Below are 20,290 nucleotides of genomic sequence, written 5' to 3'. Positions count from 1 at the left end.
TCCTTAAACTTGCCAATCTGAGTTCCTCAGAATATTAGTTCTTAAAGAACTGGAACTCGGTTTTCAGTATTGAGCATGTGCCAACATTTATCAAGCACTAGACTAGGGAGTCAGGAACCCTGGTTGAAGTCCCAGCTCTAACCATTAGTAGCGTGACCCGGGGGGGCTAAGCTGGAAAACCTCTCCAAGCTTTATTTACCCCATCTGCGAGTGGACTTAATGAGCCCTGCCTGCTTGCTCTTCTTCCTGGACATTTGTCAGGTGTCAAATGGTATCCTTTAAACTGCATTTTCATGAACAACAACCTACAAGTCCTAAGGATGATGATAAATTTAATAGCAAAATCACGGTAATTTTTTTTTAAGATTTTATTTATTTATTTGACAGAGACACAGTGAGAGAGGGAACACAAGCAGGGGGAGCGGGAGAGGGAGAAGCAGGCTTCCAGCCGATCAGGGAGCCCGATGCGGGGCTCGATCCCAGGACCCTGGGATCGTGACCTGAGCCGAAGGCAGAGGTCTTAACGACTCTGAACGCTTAACGACTGAGCCACCCAGGTGCCCCCAAATCATGGTAATTTTAATACAAAAAGTGTTATTCTGGAGTTCGGACAATATGTGGAGTGAAAGCAACAATAATCCGCAAGTACAGCCCAGAATGTTCACAGCAGTGGCTTCCCCTGTGGTCTGTCTAGCCCGGAGCGGAGAGAATTCATCTCGGGACCTTCGGTTCCTGCGGTTCCTGCATTTGTAGAGTCTGCACAATGTGGATCTAGCCTGGCAGGTGTAGAGTTTCCATGACTCCGATAAATTAACTAGTGTTCATGGATGTTTTGCAGCTGCCCTGGAAACAGGCTAGCAGTTTTGAAAAAGAATTGTTGCAGCCGTGAAGAAGGTGTTGGTACCATGTGTGTGCATGTAGAAAGCGTACTTTTAAAAACCTATCACTTCACCTGCACTGAATGAAAACAATGCCAAGTTGTGCTCATGTTTTTCTTTCTTTTTTTCCACATTGAAGTTACTTTAACGGCTAACCTTTGCTTCCCCAGAATTCCGGCAGGTTAAACATTATTGTATAAATAGCAATTGCTACTATATAAATAGCAAGTATCTTAATATAATGATACATATTTAAACCCCATCCCTGAACACTCAGAATTCAAGTAAACATTTACAAAAACATTGCAGCTTTAAAAAGAGAGGGTATTTGAACAGTTTTTATTTTATTGATATTTGGCTAAGATTAGAATCAAATGAAATTCCAGTGTATAAAACAGTTATTCCTACTATGAAAACCTCTTTATTTTTCTACAAGTCCTCAGAGTATTGCTTCCTGAAACTGGAATAACTAACACCCTAATTGTAAGGTTTTAAGTAATTAGAGATATTATTTGAATTTTGTATAGCAATGCTGCACTCACAGACATTATTAGAAAATGGGATATCCCATATAAATTAATTTTCTGCAGTATATTTCTCTAAGTGCCTCACTGTATTTGGGGTTGAGGGAGGCCTTTCGAAATATATTATGTAAGTCCCTGTCTCCCTAGTTCAGGGTTAATCCATTCTTAATGTTTCAAAATCATTATAAACATTAATTATTATGGTGTGTACAGTATGCTGTAATATAGGATGTCCTCAGAGTCTCTCTACAGGTGTGGCAGGTTGTTTGCCCCTATGCTAAATGGCCCCATGCTGCCATACTTTTTATCATTTTTTTAATCTCTTCCTTCAGTATTTATTGTTTCTTCTTGCTCCTAGGAGCAGAACTCTGCACTCCTTTCTGCTGTGTTTTTTAATGTATTTTTTATACTGGAAAATCAGATATCAAGGTTTGCAGAATTGTGTCTTACGTAAGAGTAAATAGCCTCTGAATAAATGCCCAAGAGACTTTTTAAGAACAGATACGAACTTTAGTCCTTAACATGTTAGTGGTATCTTTGCAGATCTGTCTTTCTTTCTGTTTTGTTTTCTTCCATGTTCCATGTCACAACGCTTCTGAATGTGAGGCCTCTAATTATGAAAAGTGGCATAGCAATTATTTATACTTGTTTAATAGTTCTCATTTAGTATTACTTAGATAACCATTGGCCTTGTGGATATACTGGAACCTGCATACCTTCTACTAGTCTTAATGATGATTTTTGGTATGTAAGCAAGGGTAAGGCTTTTTTTTAACTTCCTTTTTCCAATATCTCCCACGGTGCCTCACCCACAGTCTGTTCCCAGAAAATATCTGATGATTAACTGAGATTTAAAAATAATTATCATGCACAAGCTACATACAAATGAAACTTTCTAAGAACTATACTTGTCTCTCATGTTCTGGAAAATGCTTATGTGCTTTTCACACTTTGGTTTAAAAAAAAATCAAGTAAGACCAAGTTGAGCATAAATGATCAAAAAAAATTGTAAAGGAGCTGAAAATTGAATTCTTCATAGATACGAATTCCAAGTACATCGCAGGTTTCCTATGGGATTATTTTGTTGATGGAGGAATTTGTAACTCATAATTAGAATCCCTTTAATTCATTCATTCATTCCAACAATAGCATTTATTGAAAGCCTGCTGAGCCCCACCAGGAATGCACAGGCTTATCAGACACAATCTCAGGAAACAGACATTTTGGCCAGAATTTGAAGGTTGCTATGAGTCAGAGCCCAGCTGCCATATGTTAGAAGCATTCCCCCAGTTAAAACTGAAAGCTTTAAAGTGAAGCTTAACTTGTTCTCAAACTAGCTTTGATTCTATTAGAACAATCCCAAATATTTCATGTTGTGGGAAGAAATCTGGAGAAGTGGTGTCATAATGTTTTCCTGTTCCCTGACAAGTCATTCAGTAGCCCTGTCCAAGATCATTTAAAAGAGCCTGGAAATAATCGGAAGTGATGGGCCTCTGTGGAAAACACTTGCAGGATTCCTGTTGGCAAATGATGTTTTAAACCCTAGGTTTAATTTAGACCTGTTGTTAGGTTCCCTATGAGAATCCGTGTGTTTAAAGAATGTCGTCTCGAGAAAAATTAATATAAAGGTAAGTTAGGTGACAATAAGGTTTCACCTAAAATAATGATTCTGGATTCTGAGGTTTTACCTATCTGTTCTGCTGGGTAATGAAATGCACAAACGTAACACCTCTCCCTCCCTACCATTAGCTTCCTTTGTCAGTGAATCATCATGTTTTGCATGTACTGAAGACCAGTAATCTAATTCAGTGTCACTTAATCATATCTGATCATCATAATTTTGTAAGGCAATCATATGTATACATTTTCAGTGATGTAACCACTGCATTATTTATACACATTTTCCACTGCACTCTACCATTTATATTATATCATTACCCTTAGTTGCACACAGGAGAATTGGGATCATTTTATAGAAATTATTGATATTGGGGGCGCCTGGCAGGCTCAGCCAGTGGAGCATGATCTCGGGATTGTGAATTTGACTACGTTGGGTGTAAAGATTATTTAAAAATAAAATCTTAAAAAAAAAAGAAATTACTGATTTTTATTCCCTTAAAACCTTAGGGACATAATAGATCTTTTTAAGAAAACATTTCAGGTAGAATCCTAATATGCTTATTAACTGCATTTCATTCTTTGTTTTATCAGGAGTGTTTGAAAGAGAAAAAAGAAACCTTGTTTTCAGACAATACAAACTCTAATTATGTTATTGAAGAATCACTTTCAAACATTCAGAAAACATTTTTGAAATGGAACAGATAAATCATGAGTTCTTGTGAAGACATACTCATAGGATATGTGATGTACATAACCTTGATCCTAAAGAGTGGGGCTAGATGGACAGAGTCAGAAAACATCTACTTCTGGGCGCCTGGGTGGCTCAGTCGTTAAGCGGCTGCCTTTGGCTCAGGTCATGATCCCAGGGTCCTAGGATCGAGCCCCACATCGGGCTCCTGCTCAGCCGGAAGCCTGCTTCTTCCGCTTCCACTCCCCCTGCTTGTGTTCCCTCTCCCGCTGTCTCTCTCTCTATCAAATAAATAAATAAAATCTTTAAAAAAAAAAAAAAAAAAAGAAAGAAAGAAAACATCTACTTCTAAGTGAAAAATTCTCCAAACTATATGAGTTCCCTGAGTACATACCACTGAATACACGAAGAGTTGGTACTATCCAGATGGCTAAATAAACTCACAGTTCGTACTGTTCATCAGTATATTTTGGTTGTTCATATAGTTATAAACATCTAGTTGTGTCTCATAAATTATTCCAATCCAATGTCTATTGGATATCACCAGTGTGCCGGATACTAATGGTTTTAATGTTTACTGTCTGACCTTTAAGGTCTTTAAAAATCTTGAAAGATAGATATTATTTTTCTTTTTTAAAAGATTTTATTTATTTGAAAGAGAGAACGAGCAAGGGGAGGGACAGAGGAACAAGCAGACTCCCCACTGAGCGTGGAGCCCAACACCAGGCTCAATGCCAGGATCCTGAGATCATGACCTGAGCCGAAGTCAGATGCTTAACTGACTGAGCCACCCAGATGCCCCGATAGATAGTATTTTTCTAATTTTACAGAAAAGGAACCCAAGGCTCAAGGACTCTAAATAACTTGTTACCAGTCACATAGCCACCACGTATTAGAATTGGGATAAGAAATCAAATTTTCCGGGCGCCTGGGTGGCTCAGGCGCTAACCAGTTGGTTAAGCGACTGCCTTCGGCTCAGGTCATGATCCTGGAGTCCCAGGATCGAGTCCCGCATCGGGCTCCCTGCTCGGCAGGGAGTCTGCTTCTCCCTCTGACCCTCACCCCTCTCATGCTCTCTCTCTCATTCTCTCTCTCAAATAAATAAATAAAATCTTTAAAAAAAAAAAGAAATCAAATTTTCCAACTCCAATTGCAGTGCTCTTTGCACCACACATACTGCTTTCAAAAGAAGTATTTATTCAACAGATCTTTATCCATCATCTAATATATGCCAGGCACTGTGCTAAGCCTTAGTGTTACCAGAGAGACAAAGGTGAGTAAGACAAATGTCTTTCCTGCCTCTTAGAATCTAGAGTCCAGGGAAGAAGACATAAGAGAGAACAGATGATTACCAGGAAAAAAAAAATGGTGTGAAGCATCAGGTTTCCGGAAAGGGAAGAAGAGGATGCCAGTGGGAACCCAAAGCTCATCTATCAATTTGTCCAAGACCTCCTGAAGGCAGTGACATTTAGACTGAGATTGTAGGATGGCAAAAAAAATGATAAATAGATATAGATACATACATACATACATACATGGATAGATACATAGACAGGTAGAGTTGATTCTCATTATTGGCAGATTCTGTATTTGCAAATTTGCCTGCTAACTGAAATTTGTTTATAACCCCCAAATCAATACTGGCTGCCATTTTCAGACTTGTCCCCAGGGGTGGAGTGTCCTGATACACGTCGCCAGCTAAAGTGTGATGAGGCAATGCTCTGTCTTCTTGTCTCAGCTCTCGTACTGTAAATAAGTGTCCTTTTCACAGTTTATGTAGTGCTCCATTTTCCTAATTTTTGTGCTTTTTGTTGGTGATCTTGCTATTTAAAATGGCCCTCAAGCACACAGCTGAAGGCCTGACTGGTGTCCTCAAGTACAAGGCTGTGATGTGCCTTACGGAGAGAACACACGTTAGAATAGCCTCATTCAGGGATGCTGGCTGTGAGTTCAATGCTAGTGAACCAACAGTATCTATCAAATAAGGTGTCTTAAACAAATACACAGAAAACAAGGTTATGTATTGATGAGGTGACAAAAATGTTATGAGCACAGGCTCACAGGAGCCTAAAACCTATATTTCCCTTGGGGCAGTGCCTCAGTATTTGCCACTTCAGTGGTCCTAGTGACTTTATAGAACCTAACTATGTTAAATAACTAGAACCGACACTAGGTAGATAAATATCTGACACCACCAAGTCCTGGCGAGAGTTCAGGACAAGTAGAACTCTCAGACATTGCTAATAGGAATGCAAAATGGCACAGCTTCTCTGGAAAACCGTTGGGCATTTCTTATCATTGAACTTCTATATTCCATACACACTAGCAGTTCTATTCCTAGATATTTGCCCAAGTGAAAGAAAAACTTGTGTTCACACAAAAACCTGTACATGAATGTTAGCAACTGTATTTGTAAATGCTAAAAAATGGAAACAGCCTAAGTGTCCTTCAGTTAGGGATTGAATGAACTGTGGGATGGAATTTTACTGAACAATAGAAAGGAACAAATTATTGATATGCTCAGTAACATGGGATGTATCTGAAATGCATCATGCTAAGTAGAAGAAACCACAGTCTAGAGCCACATAATCTATTATTCCATTTAAGTGATATTATTTAAAGGCAAAACTATAGGGATAGAAAACAGTTACGTGGTTGCCAGGGTTTGGGGAAGGGAAATAAGTTGGCTACAGGGGAGCACAGACGAATCTGGGAGGAAAGGAGATGGAACTTTTCCATATATTGACGGGGTTGGTGGTAATTCAACTAATACTTTGTCAAACTCGAAGAACTGTACACTAAAAAGAGCATGTGTTACTATCTGTAAACTATACTTTAATAAGAGATGAAAAAACTGAGATTTGAATGATGAATCAAAATACAGTTCTTCTAGTTTGCCACAATGATATCAGAAAATACCATCTTGTACAGCATAGGGAATGCAGTCAATAAAATGGGGAAAATGTTGTTTGGTGGCAGATGGTGACTACACTTACGGTGGGGGCCCTGAGTAATGTATAGGATTGCCGAATCATCATGTTGTACACCTGAAACTAACATAGCACTGGATGTTAATTGTATTTCAATAAAGAAAGATAAAAAGAAAGAAAATGCCATTAAAACAAAGAGTACTCGGGTGCCTGGGTGGCTCAGTCGGTTAAGCGACTGCCTTCGGCTCAGGTCATGATCCTGGAGTCCCGGGACCAAGTACCGCATCGGGCTCCCTGCTCGGCAGGGAGTCTGCTTCTCCCTCTGACCCTCCCCCCTCTCATGTGCTCGCTCTCTCTCATTCCCTCTCTCTCAAATAAATAAATAAAATCTTTAAAAAAAAAAAAAAGAGTACTCTATGTGTTTTACTATAGTTCTAGTTGATAAAACACTTAGTATAAAATAAACACCATGTAATTCATGTAACACTATGAATTGAGCAGTGGTTGCCATGAACATATAAAACATGTTTTCTTTTCTCTTTTTTTTTTAATAAAGACTTTATTTATTTATTGGACAGAGAGAGAGATAGTGAGAGCAGGAACACAAGCAAGGGGAGTGGGAGAGGGAGAAGCAGGCTTCCCGCCGAGCAGGGAGCCCGATGCCGAGCTAGATCCCAGGACCCTGGGATCATGACCTGAGCCGAAGGCAGATGCTTAACGACTGAGCCACCCAGGCACCCTCTCTTGTTTTTTAATGCTTAAATTTAACCTGGTTCTTACTGGTTACAGGAAACCGTTTCTTACTGATTATTTGATAAATGGTGAAATCTGCAATCTATACTATACTTCTAATATATGCATTATTCATAATAGGGCAAAACTTTTGTTTGATTTGAATTACCCTGTTAGATGGCATTTTGACCTTAGGATAATAGAGAAGAAAATAAGACAATAGAAAAAATATGATACTATCACTTATCTTGCTTATATGTGGTTATTTAATGGTAGGCAACTGTGAGACCTGGGTGGTTTAACTGCTCACATCCTTGGAAGCAGGAAGACCTACCACCTGACCTCTGAGTGTCTTCCAGTTCTGGTATTTCTCTTTTTTATTCTTCCTTGTTTACAATGGCTTTGTCACATTCCCTCTGTTATATTTCAAGGAGCAAAGATGTAAATCAAGTCACCATTACATTCTAGCTTCTAAAAGTCACCTTCACCATACAATATGTACCTTGCCTTTGGAAGAATGGGCAGGTTGGAGTTTCTGAGGCTATTATTGTACTTGTATTATTGTACTTAAGCCTTTACAACAAATTCAATAATATTTATCAGTAGTTTCTCAGTAATGTGTACCATCACTTACATAAGTCATTCTTTCTTACTTGTATTATGACATTTTAAAAATTACTTTTATCTATATTTAAGATGTGTTGTCAAAACATCTAAAAGGCGTATATATACTATGTCTTTGTATAAATAACAGGGTCATGCATGACTATAATCAATTCATGTGGACAACAATTTATTCAAATTGCATTGAAAATTAAGTGATTGTGCTTAAGATTATTATATCATCAAAGCCATTTGCTAGGTGATTAAATAGGTGAAGGAAATGCTATACTATGTGATATGTTGCAAAAACTATGAAAAGAGCATCAACGATATGATTTGGAAAAGTGAAATCAGCAAATATCCCTATCTCATGCTTTTTAGTAGAATAGGGTGAACTACAAAATTACTATTTTTTATGTTTTTAACAGATGTGTCCTTTTGAAGTCTTTTAGAAGTACAGTGTTCGCTTTGTAGTTTTTAGCTTCCTTGCAGCCCTATTGGACACTCCATTACTGATATTTAGAGTTGTTTAATTATTCCAAAATAAGACAGAATTCCCCTTAAGAGTTAACGTGTAGCAAGTGTTTCTTAAATGTACAAATGGCAACATTGTTTTCAAACAAGATAATTACAGCTGTGTACAGTATGCTTCTTCATTAGTAAGTAATTAAATAATTTACTAAATTGTGCAATAATTCATAATGACACATGCTAACCCTGCTCAATTATAGGAGCTAGTGATAAAAGAATTTCTTGCACACATGCCTGAAATTTATTAGAGCAGTAATTTTTGATTCCTGGAGAAGTCAGCTTGCCATTTTCAAAATACTGAGTAATGCTCAATTCAAGGAAAATTTTTTTTTAATTTTGAGAGTCATAGCATAATGGTTAAGAGTGCATACTCTAGAATCCACTTACAAAGGTTGTTTTTAAGGTTCCACCATTTATTAGCCCTCTGTTCCCAGCAAGTTACTTGATTTTTCTGTGCTCCAGTTTTCTCATCTGTAAAAAGAGAGTTTGGGGTGAATTAAATGTTAAAAAGAGCATAAAATCAGTGCCTGCCACAGAGTAAGTCCCAAGGAATTGTGAACCAGGAGGAAAAGTAAAGGGGCGCCTGGGTGGCTCAGTTGTTAAGCGTCTGCCTTCCGCTCAGGTTATGATCCCAGGGTCCTGAGCTCGAACCGGAGCCCAGCATCGGGCTCCCTGCTCTGTGGGAGGCCTGCTTCTCCCTCTCACACTCCCCCTGCTTGTGGTCCTTCTCTCACTGTCTCTCTCTCTGTCAAATAAATAAGTAAAATCTTTTAAAAAGATCTTTAAAAAAATAAATAAATAAAAAAGAGGAGAGGTAAAAGAAGCAACAACAACAGTGTTGTATAATTATTGAAAAGCCCTTTTGATCTTGGAAAGTTATCTTTGGGGATATACGGCTTAAATGGATACTCAAAATCGAATGTGAATTTTGGAGTCTTCTGAATTGAATGCCTCATTTAATCTACCTCCCTGTTACAAAATGGAAGGGAAGAGCACTGATTCTTTTTTTAATGTGAATCGAACATATTTAGAAGAATTTTAACATTTCTTATTAAGACAGAAGAACATTCCCAAATCTATTCTTGTTTCAGTACTCAAAGCATACTTCCCCAGTGCAGGAATGGACATAAATAATAGGTGTGCTTCTGAGAGCAGCGAAGAGACTTCTGATCAAATGCTGTCAGCCAAATGAATCCCATCCTATAAAGCTGGAGCTTAAATGTGAGCATCAGAACCACTATTGACATGTGGCACAACTGTCTGAAATGTCAATAGTTATAAAATGAGTATTTCATAATGCAGAATAATTGATTACTCTGCTTGACTGAACAGAAACATATTTTCTCTGTGAAAGCCAAATAATGCCCGCATTTACTCCTGGAATGCTCCTCGCTGCGAGACTCGGATTCCCCAATGAAGCCCACGTACTCTGCAGCCCTTGATCATGCACGACAAAAATAGAGAGAACCATCTGTAACTGCTTATCTTTTCTCCATTATTTGAAAAGATGTTTTTAAGATACTTCTTAAAAAATAAAATATGGCCTGTATACAAAGCATCTATATTAATAGAACTGTAGCAGATAATTTTCAGAACTTAAATGGACGAGATACAAAATCAAATAACATTCAGTTTATCTTGTTCATCCTAAAATGCCCTGCTTAGCTTTTCGCTCTGATGAAATAACACCCATTTCCAGTTTTATTCTTCCTCTGTGTGCTGTGATGTGGAACTCTTTTGCTGTGTGTTTTATTAAGTGTAATTTAACTTTATGACTATCAAACCAACTATTAATCCTTACAATAAGACTATGAAATGGGTGAGCAGCAAAGAGATTTATTTTCTAAAGCACAATTCTCTTCTTCTGCCCTCGATTATTTTTCCAAGACTCGTTCTTTGAATGTATATAGTTTGCGAAGGTCTGTGCTAGGCACTGCGAGGAAAAGCAGAAGCAATTGTAACAACCTACATTTTGAGCTTTCTCGACTCCTTGTCTATATGTACTTTATGTTGCTTGTGAACCTTTACTACTAGTTTCTTAAGTAAGAGAGGCATTTTCTTTCTCTGTACTTTCATCTGTGTTCTGCCCTCCTGTTAAGATGTTCTTTAGTCCTTTTTCTATCCACTAGATTCAATTTGTCTTTCAAAGTGTAATTCAAATGGTACCTCTTCCATGAAGTCCTTCTTCTCATAAAATTTAAGAATAACCCTGCACAAAGTAGCCCCTCTTACTCTTGGCTTACATAGCATCTTATTTCTGGAACACTTTTTCTGCCTTACATTGTAAGCATGGCATTCATTTGCCTGCTAGATGGCAAGCTCCTTGAGGGAAGGTCTGCTGTCTTAATCGTTTTCCTTCCCTCTCCATGTCCTGGCACACATTCTTTAAATTGTAACGCACAGATGTTTACATTCTTCATTGGATGGGAGCTTCCGCTCTTATAAGAGATAAGACGTAAGAAAGTGAGACCACAGGCCCCTTAGACCAAGGGATAATTTAATTTGTACTCATCTTCATATTCCCAATACTTAGCAGGTACTTAATAAATGCTTGTTTAATACACATAACACAGTTTCAAAATTGTAAAAAGCTTAGCGAAAGTGCATTCTAATAGTCATTTCAACACAAACTTTATTAAGGTCAATAATTTATGCCAAGCACAGGCTTTGTGTGTACAACAATGTAGGGGCTGGTGGGGGTGGTGGGGGTATTTCCACTCATAAGCCCTACTAAGACGTAGTCACTCTATCCTTTCTTTAAATTGTTGAATCCTCCCAGCGGCCCTTCAAGGCTCTACCAGCCTTATTTCACATATGAGGAAACAAAGGTTTGTTCAAATCACTCAGCTAGTGAGTGGAATAAAGTTTGGTTTGGGGCCCAGCTTTGTCTAATGTTAAGCTCATTCGACCATACCACAGAGTTCAGTGACACAAAGAAGCCTCCTTGGAGAGAGAAATTGATGTGGCACAGCAGAGAGAAGGGGATGGTGTTCCTAAGAAGTGGATAGGACGTGATCCTGAACGGAGCTGTGGGATGTTTCAGTTGCAGGAGCTCTTTAAGGTTTGTTCTCATTCCTTCATTTTACAGGGAAGGGGCCTGAGAGGTGAAATGACTTGCCCAACGTGGCATAGACAGCTAGTTAAGTGTGAAACTTGCACCCAGGCTTCCAGGCTCTGAGTTTGCTTCTATTTGTCATGTTCCTTTAACTAAAAAAAAAAACCATTTCCTGAATGGCCTGTTCCCCTGCCCTCTGCAGGAGTGGGGTGAGAACACCCAATGGGAAGACAAGGGACGGAGGTCCTTCTGACCTCTGATGTGCATCTCCTTCCTTGCTGCCTTGGCAGGTGTGTGTGTGTGTGTGTGTGTGTGTAGTAAGGCACCTGCTACCTACCTATTCTGTGGAGGTTGCTCACATCTCTATACCTGTGAACTTCACCCTTCCCCTCATCGTGATGGTTGCAAAACATCTGCCAGTTCTTGAATTTCCCAATAGATGTATGAGATATGTAGTTCCAGAAATCTCAGAATCCCTTCACCATTGTCTCCACCCAGCCAAATCCTTCACCTCCAACATCCCATTATACTAGTAACCACACTAATGATTTGGAGCCGTCTGTCAACTGTGAGGGGCAAAGTGCTGTGCGAACATGTTTTCAGTGGGCAACCAGACTCTGCCTTCATTTAGGGTTGCTCAGATGACTCAGGGAGCTGACTTCTCTATAGTTTCCAGAGCCAAGGTCAACTGATAAGTGAGCTTGTTCTTGTTTGATTCTCCAGGACAATAGCAGGCACGTAATACACATTCAGTGAATGCTTGATAATGTGAAATATGTGTGTGTGTGTGTGTGTGAGTGTGAGTGTGTAAAATTGAAGATGTCTCTTGCCACCAAAGTACAGTTTATTTCACCATATTTCATGGTTATGTATATGCATACACACATGTACATTTGCATCTACATCTATATTTGTTTTAAAATCACGAGGGGCAAGCAAGCTATATTCATCTGTTTATCTTCTCCCTCTTCCACTCATAAATAGGGGGGCCACTCTGTCACCTCTGGTTTCCAGGTCTCACCAATATTATTCCATTTTATAAATGTTCCTTTTTGAGACACTGGCTCTCTCCAGAAAAATTAAGCAAGTCTGTCAAGTATTATAGGTAAGTTTGTGCCTTCTCTGTAGCTTTCCAAGTAGTCTTATTTAGAACTCTCTGGGTCTGACCCTGTTCGGTCTCCAGGAGACCTGCCCCTCTGGCTCTATGTCAGTCAGAATGGCCCAAGTCCTACAGATCACAGTGCAGTGGTGGCTAAGAATTCGGTTGAATCAAGCTGCCTAGGACCACATTAACCTTTCACTGATCCCTTTCTTGTTCAGCTAGAAAGAAATTAATTGACTTAGCAGGCTGCCACACACTAGAGAGGGAGAAGCAGGGCCTGGGTGAGACCCAGAGCCAAAATGCTCTCTCATGTGCAGCCGCAAACTTTGAAATCATCTTTGTGCTAGGAGCTCCTTGCCCACTCAAGATAAATCTCTTGATCCATTGGTTTGCCATTCTCCCCAATAGCAGCACTGTAGTGTGATTCAGTGTGGTATGCCAGACCCCATTTGATGGAAAAATCGAATATACCCTCATAAAGTATCATTTCTTTATTTAATCTCTGAAAGTGGGAAGATTGGCACCAATTTACTGGTTATATTCCAGTCTAGATATCCTGTAGAAATACAGCAGGCTTTCCTCGGAGGCATTTGGGAACAACCTGGCATCAGAAATGTCTCTCCACTTTCTTGCTAAGTGACAGATCAAATGTGAAACCCAGTATATAGGGACCCCATGTGGGGCTGTTACCAGCACTAGAGGACTCTGAAATGAATTACATGTGTTTATAACATGTGTAAGTATGCAGGGTGCCCTCCTTTTCTGAGATGAGCCAACAGAAACATTTGAATCAAAAAGTAATGTATAACATAATTCTATGTATGGTAAAGAATTCCCATCCGGTTTAATTATCTTCATGTTAGCAATATTCTTTTTCTATTTTCTTTTCAGAACACTTGGTAAAAAAAAATTTAAATGGAAAGAATATATTGCTTAACACTGTTTTCCCCCATAGTAGGTACTTCTTAAATGTTTGTTTATTATAATCCAAATAATTATTCCTACATGTTAATATATAGCTGGTAAAAGTTTGCACTGAAATGTGCATCATTTATGGCTCAAATTTGGTAGTATCAAAGGGGGATATGGATCCTTTCATTCCTGACTAATTTATTTGGTGGAGGATTTATAATTCCACAGAAAGTTTGTATTTCAAGGTTGTTTTGTTTTGTTTTTCTTTTTAAACATCTCTCATTTTTACTTTCAAAGTTTCATGAGAGCTTTGTGTTAATATAAAGAACAATATTATACCCCGGGTTAAAAGCTGAAGACATTTAATAGAGGCATGTATTACAAATAGCATCTAGCCACACAGGAAGGTTAAGACTTAATATCTGAAATTCTGTTGTTGCTCATTATTTGTAGGACCAGAATGAAATACATTTCCAAAGGCTAAGGTCAGTATTACATTATCCTGGAAATGTCTTTGTTGAATAAATGTGTAAATATTTCAAATAAGTATTATGAGATTATATTTCTATTGGGGACATATCTATAGGATGACTGATTCTACTACTTGTAATTGCAGGAGCACACATGTCCCGTTACATGTCATTCCCAATTACTGATTTCATTTGAAATGGTCTGGAAATAAATACCGATTACTAGTAATGTAAGACTATTTACCTTGGAGTCAGATGTCTGACAGGCAGGCTAGAGCTAATGGATTTGGTCATTTTTAAAGCATTGTTCTCTAAAACAGGATACTGTTTTAAAGTAACATTGCAAATTTTCCGAGTAGTGTATCTGGATTCATTTACAATGAATATGAAGAACATACCTATGAGCATGCAGTCCCTGATGTCCCTCCATCCTTCAATGGTACAAAGGTACCTGGGACCTACCAGTAGATAGCTTGGCTTTACTCTTCCTTGCTATAAAGTCCTTAGATCAAGGGAAATCAAGAACCAAATATGAAGGATGCTGTCAATGTAACTGAGGGGTGTTGCCTCATTGGGAGATACAGTTGCATCATGGGAAGGTGGTGTGATTTAATTTCATAATTGTAAACCTCATAGTGGGTATGGTTGATTCATTTGAAACTCTTGTCCACTTTGCTATGGCTGGACAGCTGAATTAACATGGGTAGGTCTTGGCTTCACACTTTCATAATTTCTTATTTTCGTGGTTTTATTTGAAAAAAAATCTAAAGTAGGGGGATGGGGTAACTGGGTGATGGGCATTAAGGAGGGCACATGATGTGATGAGCACTGGATGTTATAGCAACTGATAAATTATTGAACACTACATCTGAAACTAATGATGTACTGTAAGTTGGCTAATTGAATTTAAATAAAAAAAGAAAAAATCTAAAGGAAAAACTCTTGTTAGGATGGCTTTAGCTGAAATCAAACTTTTCTAAGGCTATGGCTTGATTTAAGGTATGATGAATTCTTCTGACCTTCTAAATCAGGACTGTGTAAATTTTGCCTTGAAAAAGAGGCTGGGGATGGTGGGGGGTATATGAATCCTAGTTTTCTACAGAGCTGATTGTCTGCCTGTATTTTAAATCACAGCCCAACTCGGGGGCAAGGACAACTGTTATATGGGGGAAAAAATGCTAGGACTCTCCTTATTTAATCAGCATGGAGGCATCAACTAATAACTATCTAATATTTTGAGTTGTAAATGGAAATATAGACCATCAGAAAAGAAAGCAGAATTGAAGTTGTGTGAAGGAACAGTAGCAGGTATGCAAACTGGGCTTTTGAGATTTTTTTTCCTGTTACGGTCAGTGTTACGGACATAGGGCAAAATTTTAAATAATGCAGACTCTGGGTATGAAGCATCTGAAATTCATCCTCAAGAGATTTATCTAATAATACTGTCAAGATTTAAGTTTCTATAGGCCAGTAAAAAGGACTAAGCTTCAAAGTTCAGAGGGAATTATTAATTTTAAGTTAAAATTCACAAAGTTTACCTTTATAGAGGTATTTTGTTTCCCTTCCCAGAGTGCCACAATATCTCACTTTTAGGGTGTGAAAACTAGAGTCTTTCCCACCTGCAGATGGGTTCTCTGGAGAGAATGATGGATATGGAAGAGCCTGGGAATTTAGCGGCTGGCGACTGGATTATCGTGTAGGTGATTCACATGGAGTTTTCTGCTCTCCTTCCAGATAACAGTGTTCCTGGGGGAAGAGGGAGGTGTAAACAAGGACCTTTAGTGAAGTTGGTGTGATGGAGATTACCGACGTCTGGGTGGGCGAGTTCCGCCTGCCCAGGCCGAGTCTCCCGGGAAAGACTTAGGAGGCACTTACTCCACTCCCCGGCAAGGTCCGGGTGACAGCGTTGTGCATGGCCCCGTAGGGGGCCCTACCGTCCGAATAGAGCTGGGGCGCTCTGGGAAGTGAGGGTGACTACGGCCCCCAGGCCAAACCCCTCTTTTCCGCCAACGAACTGGATGGAGTATTTAACGCCCCGGGGCCTCCGGAAAGGAAGCGGGAGAGCGGCGTCGGGTGGCGTGCCCCTTGCCCCACGGGGCGGAGGCAGAAAGCGGTCAGGCGCGCGTTCCGCGGGGCGCTGCGTGCAGAGAGCACCCTGGCGACCACAGGTGCTCTGGGAGGCGAAGAGAAGGCTGGGGGCCTGGACGCGGGCCGGGGGCGCGGTAGGGCAGCGCCGGGCTGGGGTGCGCCCGCAGAGCCGCCGCCGCTGCTCACCTGCCGGCGGGGGCGGGGCGGGGCGCGGCGCTGGGGCGCGCCTGCCTCCCGCCTCCCGCCTCCCGCCCGGGGAGGAAGCGGAGGGGCGCGGTGTAAACAGAGCGGCGGCCGTGATGTCAGCCGGTCACATGGAGCCTCTTATGGCTCGGGATGGCTCTCGGCGGGCGGGCAGCTGCGGCAGCTGCTGCTGTGGCTCGGGCGGCGGCGGCGCGGCGGCGGCAGAGGGGGCTCCGGGGTCGGACCATCGGCTCTCCCTGCGCTCTCCGCACCGCGGCTTAAATGATGTATTTTGTGATCGCAGCGATGAAAGGTGAGCCGGGAGCCCCGCCGGGGCCGGGTGGGCTGGCTGCTCCGGGGGGCGGGGAGGAGGGCGCGCAGGGGGAGGGGTGGGCGCGCCTGCCAGAGCGCACGTACTGCCCGGGGCTGGGCGCCGGAGCCCCGCCAGGGCCTTTTGGGCCACAGCAGCGGCGCCACCTGAGCCCGGCCGCGGGATCAGCCTGCCTCCTGTAGGGGGCAAAGGCGCACGGGCTGGACCCCCCTCTTCCGCCCCCTCTGACTCCTGTCAGCTGCCCGGGTCCGCCTGGCACCCGGCGGGGCTCTCGGAAGAAAGTTTGCTGGGAGTCGCGGAGCTTCTGGAAGGGAGGGGAGGATCCGGGGAGCTCGGAGGAAGCCGGGGACGCCCGCGGTCGGTCCCCAGGGCCCGCACCCCGGACAGCTCCGGCCTACGTAGGGAAGGCGCTGCGGCCGGGCCGGGCCGTGCGTGCGCGCCGACGCGATGTCATCCCTGGGGACTGGTCAGCGCCCCAGGCCTTGCGCCCTCCCCCCTGTGGCGGCCCCGAGGCCCCGAGCGCCCGAGCGGCCGCGGGCCGAGAAAGTGCGGCCGTTTCGATCTGCGTCCCGCCGCGGCTACTTCCGAAAGCGCCCGGGCCCGAGCGAGACGGGCTTGTCGAGCGTGCCAAGACTCTCTGGGCTACCGTCCGCAGCCGCAGGGCACCCCCACTTTGATACTTTGGATTGTGGGTGGACGTGGGGAGGCAATCCTGCCCACAGGAGTCGCGGGCAGCGGTGGAAGTTAGACGGCGGTGAGGGCCGACCCGCGCGGATTAGTCGCGGTCAAGTCTCCCCGCCCGGCCTTCCGCCCAGATCAGGATTCCTTAGTAGGCTGCGGGGGGATGGCAGGGGGCACTAGTTGAAGAGAGGATTGATTCGAGGTCTTCCCAGGTGAGGGGGAAAAAACCGAGGCAAGTCAGGGAAGTTTCTAATGGGAGAGCCAAAGTTTGGAGGTGTGCAGGAAGTCGCCTGTGCGGCCCGGAGAAACCGAGCCACGCTCTTAGGACTCTGCAAACAGCCCTGGAGAAACTCAGCCAGCAGCGCGTTGCCGGCTTGTGCGCCAGCAGGTTCCTCTGGGGGGATAATCTGCCCGAGCGGCTTCGCGGACCCGGCCGCTGGGAGCGGGGATTTAGAACCCCATCTGTTTGCGGCGCACCGGGCTCCCCTAATGCGCAGCATTTTTGCAGACCCAGACTGTCCTGCGGGTTCTGCCCATCAGCGCGGGCGCCGGGAGCGCGTTAAGCGTTTGGTAGGTTGAGGTTTTGTTGCAATCCAGGATGGAGGACACTAGTTCCGTATCTGAGCTGCGTTTACTTTCGGATCACCGAGCGTTGCCTTTCTTCACTAGAGATTGGGTGGCATCTCTTTTATTAATTATTAACAGGCCGAAACGTGCTGGACACTAAGATGAGCTGCTTGAGATGAAATCTTTCTAGAGGATGTATCCACGGCAAATTTTCTATCTTTCCTTCGTGGCTTTCGGAAAACGCGGTTTAATCATTTTTAGAATAAGGAGGGAAAACCTTGTGATTCACGTTCTTAAGCACTTAAAATCATTTTGTAAAGAAAAAATGTTTTTCTTACCGACTTTTTTTTGGTAAAAGAAATCTATGCTTTTCCCCTCCTCCTCAAAAAAACTTTTATGCTCTTTCCTGCGTTTTATTAATCCTGTAAAACGACTCAAATAGCCTTTGTAGTCAAGACATTTTCTTCTGGTTTCCCCCCCCCCCCCCTTTAAGTTATAAAATAGATTTTGCTATTTGGAAGATGTCAGTGCCAGTCTTTATCCATTTTATGTGGTATAATTTGTGTTGATTGGGGGGGAGGGGTGAAAAGCTAAGATTATTTCCACTCATGAACAGTAACCACCAAACAATAAGGAAAGTATGTTTTAATATTTTAATCTAATGTTGATGCTTCCCAAGGATTTTGCTTTCCTAGCTCCAGTACAAAGTTCGGTACTATCCCTTACTAATATAATCATGAGAATCACACAACCACTAACATCCCCCAAAAGCTCTAGCCCACACATTTGTCTTGGAGTGACCTCTGGCTGCCATTAGATAATAGATTCATGGTAATGTGCTTTGAGAAAAGTAGCTCAGAAGTACTGGCAATGCAGTTTTTCTATAAGTGTGAGAGAGAAAGAAATAGAATGCATCTGGACAATTAGAATATTTCATTTCCAGTATCCTAACATCCTGTGTTTTAATGGGATTATCTCGCTTTGGTGCAAATTTAAACTGAAGAAAAATAGTTTGTGGGAAAATGAGGAACGCTGTAAATGTTTCCATATCAGATTTAAGGGGAAGAAAACTGGCCCAGAATCATATTAAATACTTCCCTACTGCCTCTTATTTTTAATAGTTAAATTGGTTCCATATGTAAGAGTTTGTATAATTAGATTTTTCATGCAAAACAGAAGTACTCTTTATAATACAGCTTTTTGGTACATGTATGCATGTGGATGGAGGAGGAGAGAACAAGCGACCATAAAAGAGAAACATTCTCTTTGTTGGCTGATTACTTATGTTTTTTAAACATCATTAAATTGGGCCTTTTGAACTCACCAAAGAAGAAAATCCTTCCTCTGCGTTAGTTGTCAAATAAGTTTAGGCTTAAAGTGGTTTCATGCTTAGAAGTAATAAATCTTCATTTAAGCAACTCTGGTCTCATCCTTCAGTTTTGTTTTTGTTTAATTAACAACAAAATTCCAATACCATTTGGATTGCTTCTTGGGCAAACAGAGAGAGCCAGCGATAACATTTATAATCAGGGGAGCACTTCTTCTGCTCATCATAAAAGTGCATTGGCCAAATGTCAGGCAACAGCCGTGTGCTGAAAGGAAATGCAAGGGCTTCATCAGTTTCCGTAGATTATATACCCCTTTGCTTCATGAGTGCTCAGCCTATGCTCATGTAAATGGAGTTAGAGTGGAGAGAGGCTTACAGGGAATTTCTGTCCCATAATAGATTCTTCCCCCAGCACAATTCATGTGCAAATGAAAAATTTCTTCACCTTACTGCTTTGAAAATATTTTGTGTTGGTGATTAGTAGTATTTCCAACTCACATAAATTTGATTTTATAGTTTTGAAAAACTTGGCCTTTCTTTTTACCCAATGAAATGTGAATTTTATCCCTGGTCTTCTTTCAAGCATCCCGTCAGTGGTATCCCTTAGCAGGGATTTTTGTCCCATTTTTGTGACCTTTGATGGGTAGGATTGGGAGAAGGGTGATGGCTGGATCTTGAAAAGAGAAAATCCAAAGGGCTGTGCCACCGGGCAGAGTTCATCGGGCAAGGAGGGGTCAGCTCTTTTAAAGACAAAGAGGATCTCTGAATCCATCTGTCCATGGGAGGAGGGGGGAGCTCAGACCCTCTATGAAGTAGAGAATATTTTTAAAGCACCCTTTTCTTGAGCAGCCTCTTGATTTTATATATTTGAATCACAACACTTGAAATGCAAAGCAACATCATACTCGAGTAAACCAGTTTGCTCTCAATTTGAATTGAATACCATGTAATTTCTTGATGCTGCCCAGTTATAAAATAATACGATTTCTAAATGGAAGTAGTCCGATAGAGGGATGGATAGATAGATAGATAGATAGATAGATAGATAGATAGATAGATAGATAGATA

General features: G+C 41.7%; 1 protein-coding gene across 2 annotated transcripts in view; it reads left to right on the top strand.

Moving 5' to 3' along the window:
* The window catches only part of RORA (RAR related orphan receptor A), a 705,545-nt gene that overhangs the window by 596,049 nt on the left and 89,206 nt on the right, over nt 1-20,290 (top strand). The window contains exon 1 of one of the 2 annotated variants that reach the window (XM_021693822.1): nt 16,484-16,629. The exons of the other annotated variant lie outside the window; for it this stretch is intronic. Within the exon in view, the coding sequence (XP_021549497.1) occupies nt 16,599-16,629 (31 nt within the window). The 5' untranslated portion in view covers nt 16,484-16,598. Of the gene's footprint in view, nt 1-16,483; nt 16,630-20,290 lie in introns of those variants that run through there. 2 annotated transcript variants of the gene reach the window in all.

Source organism: Neomonachus schauinslandi, chromosome 9, assembly GCF_002201575.2.
Source record: "Neomonachus schauinslandi chromosome 9, ASM220157v2, whole genome shotgun sequence".
Classification (NCBI taxonomy): Eukaryota; Metazoa; Chordata; class Mammalia; order Carnivora; family Phocidae; genus Neomonachus; species Neomonachus schauinslandi.
Note: the sequence above shows the minus strand (reverse complement) of the source record. Positions and strands in the feature narration are given on the sequence as shown.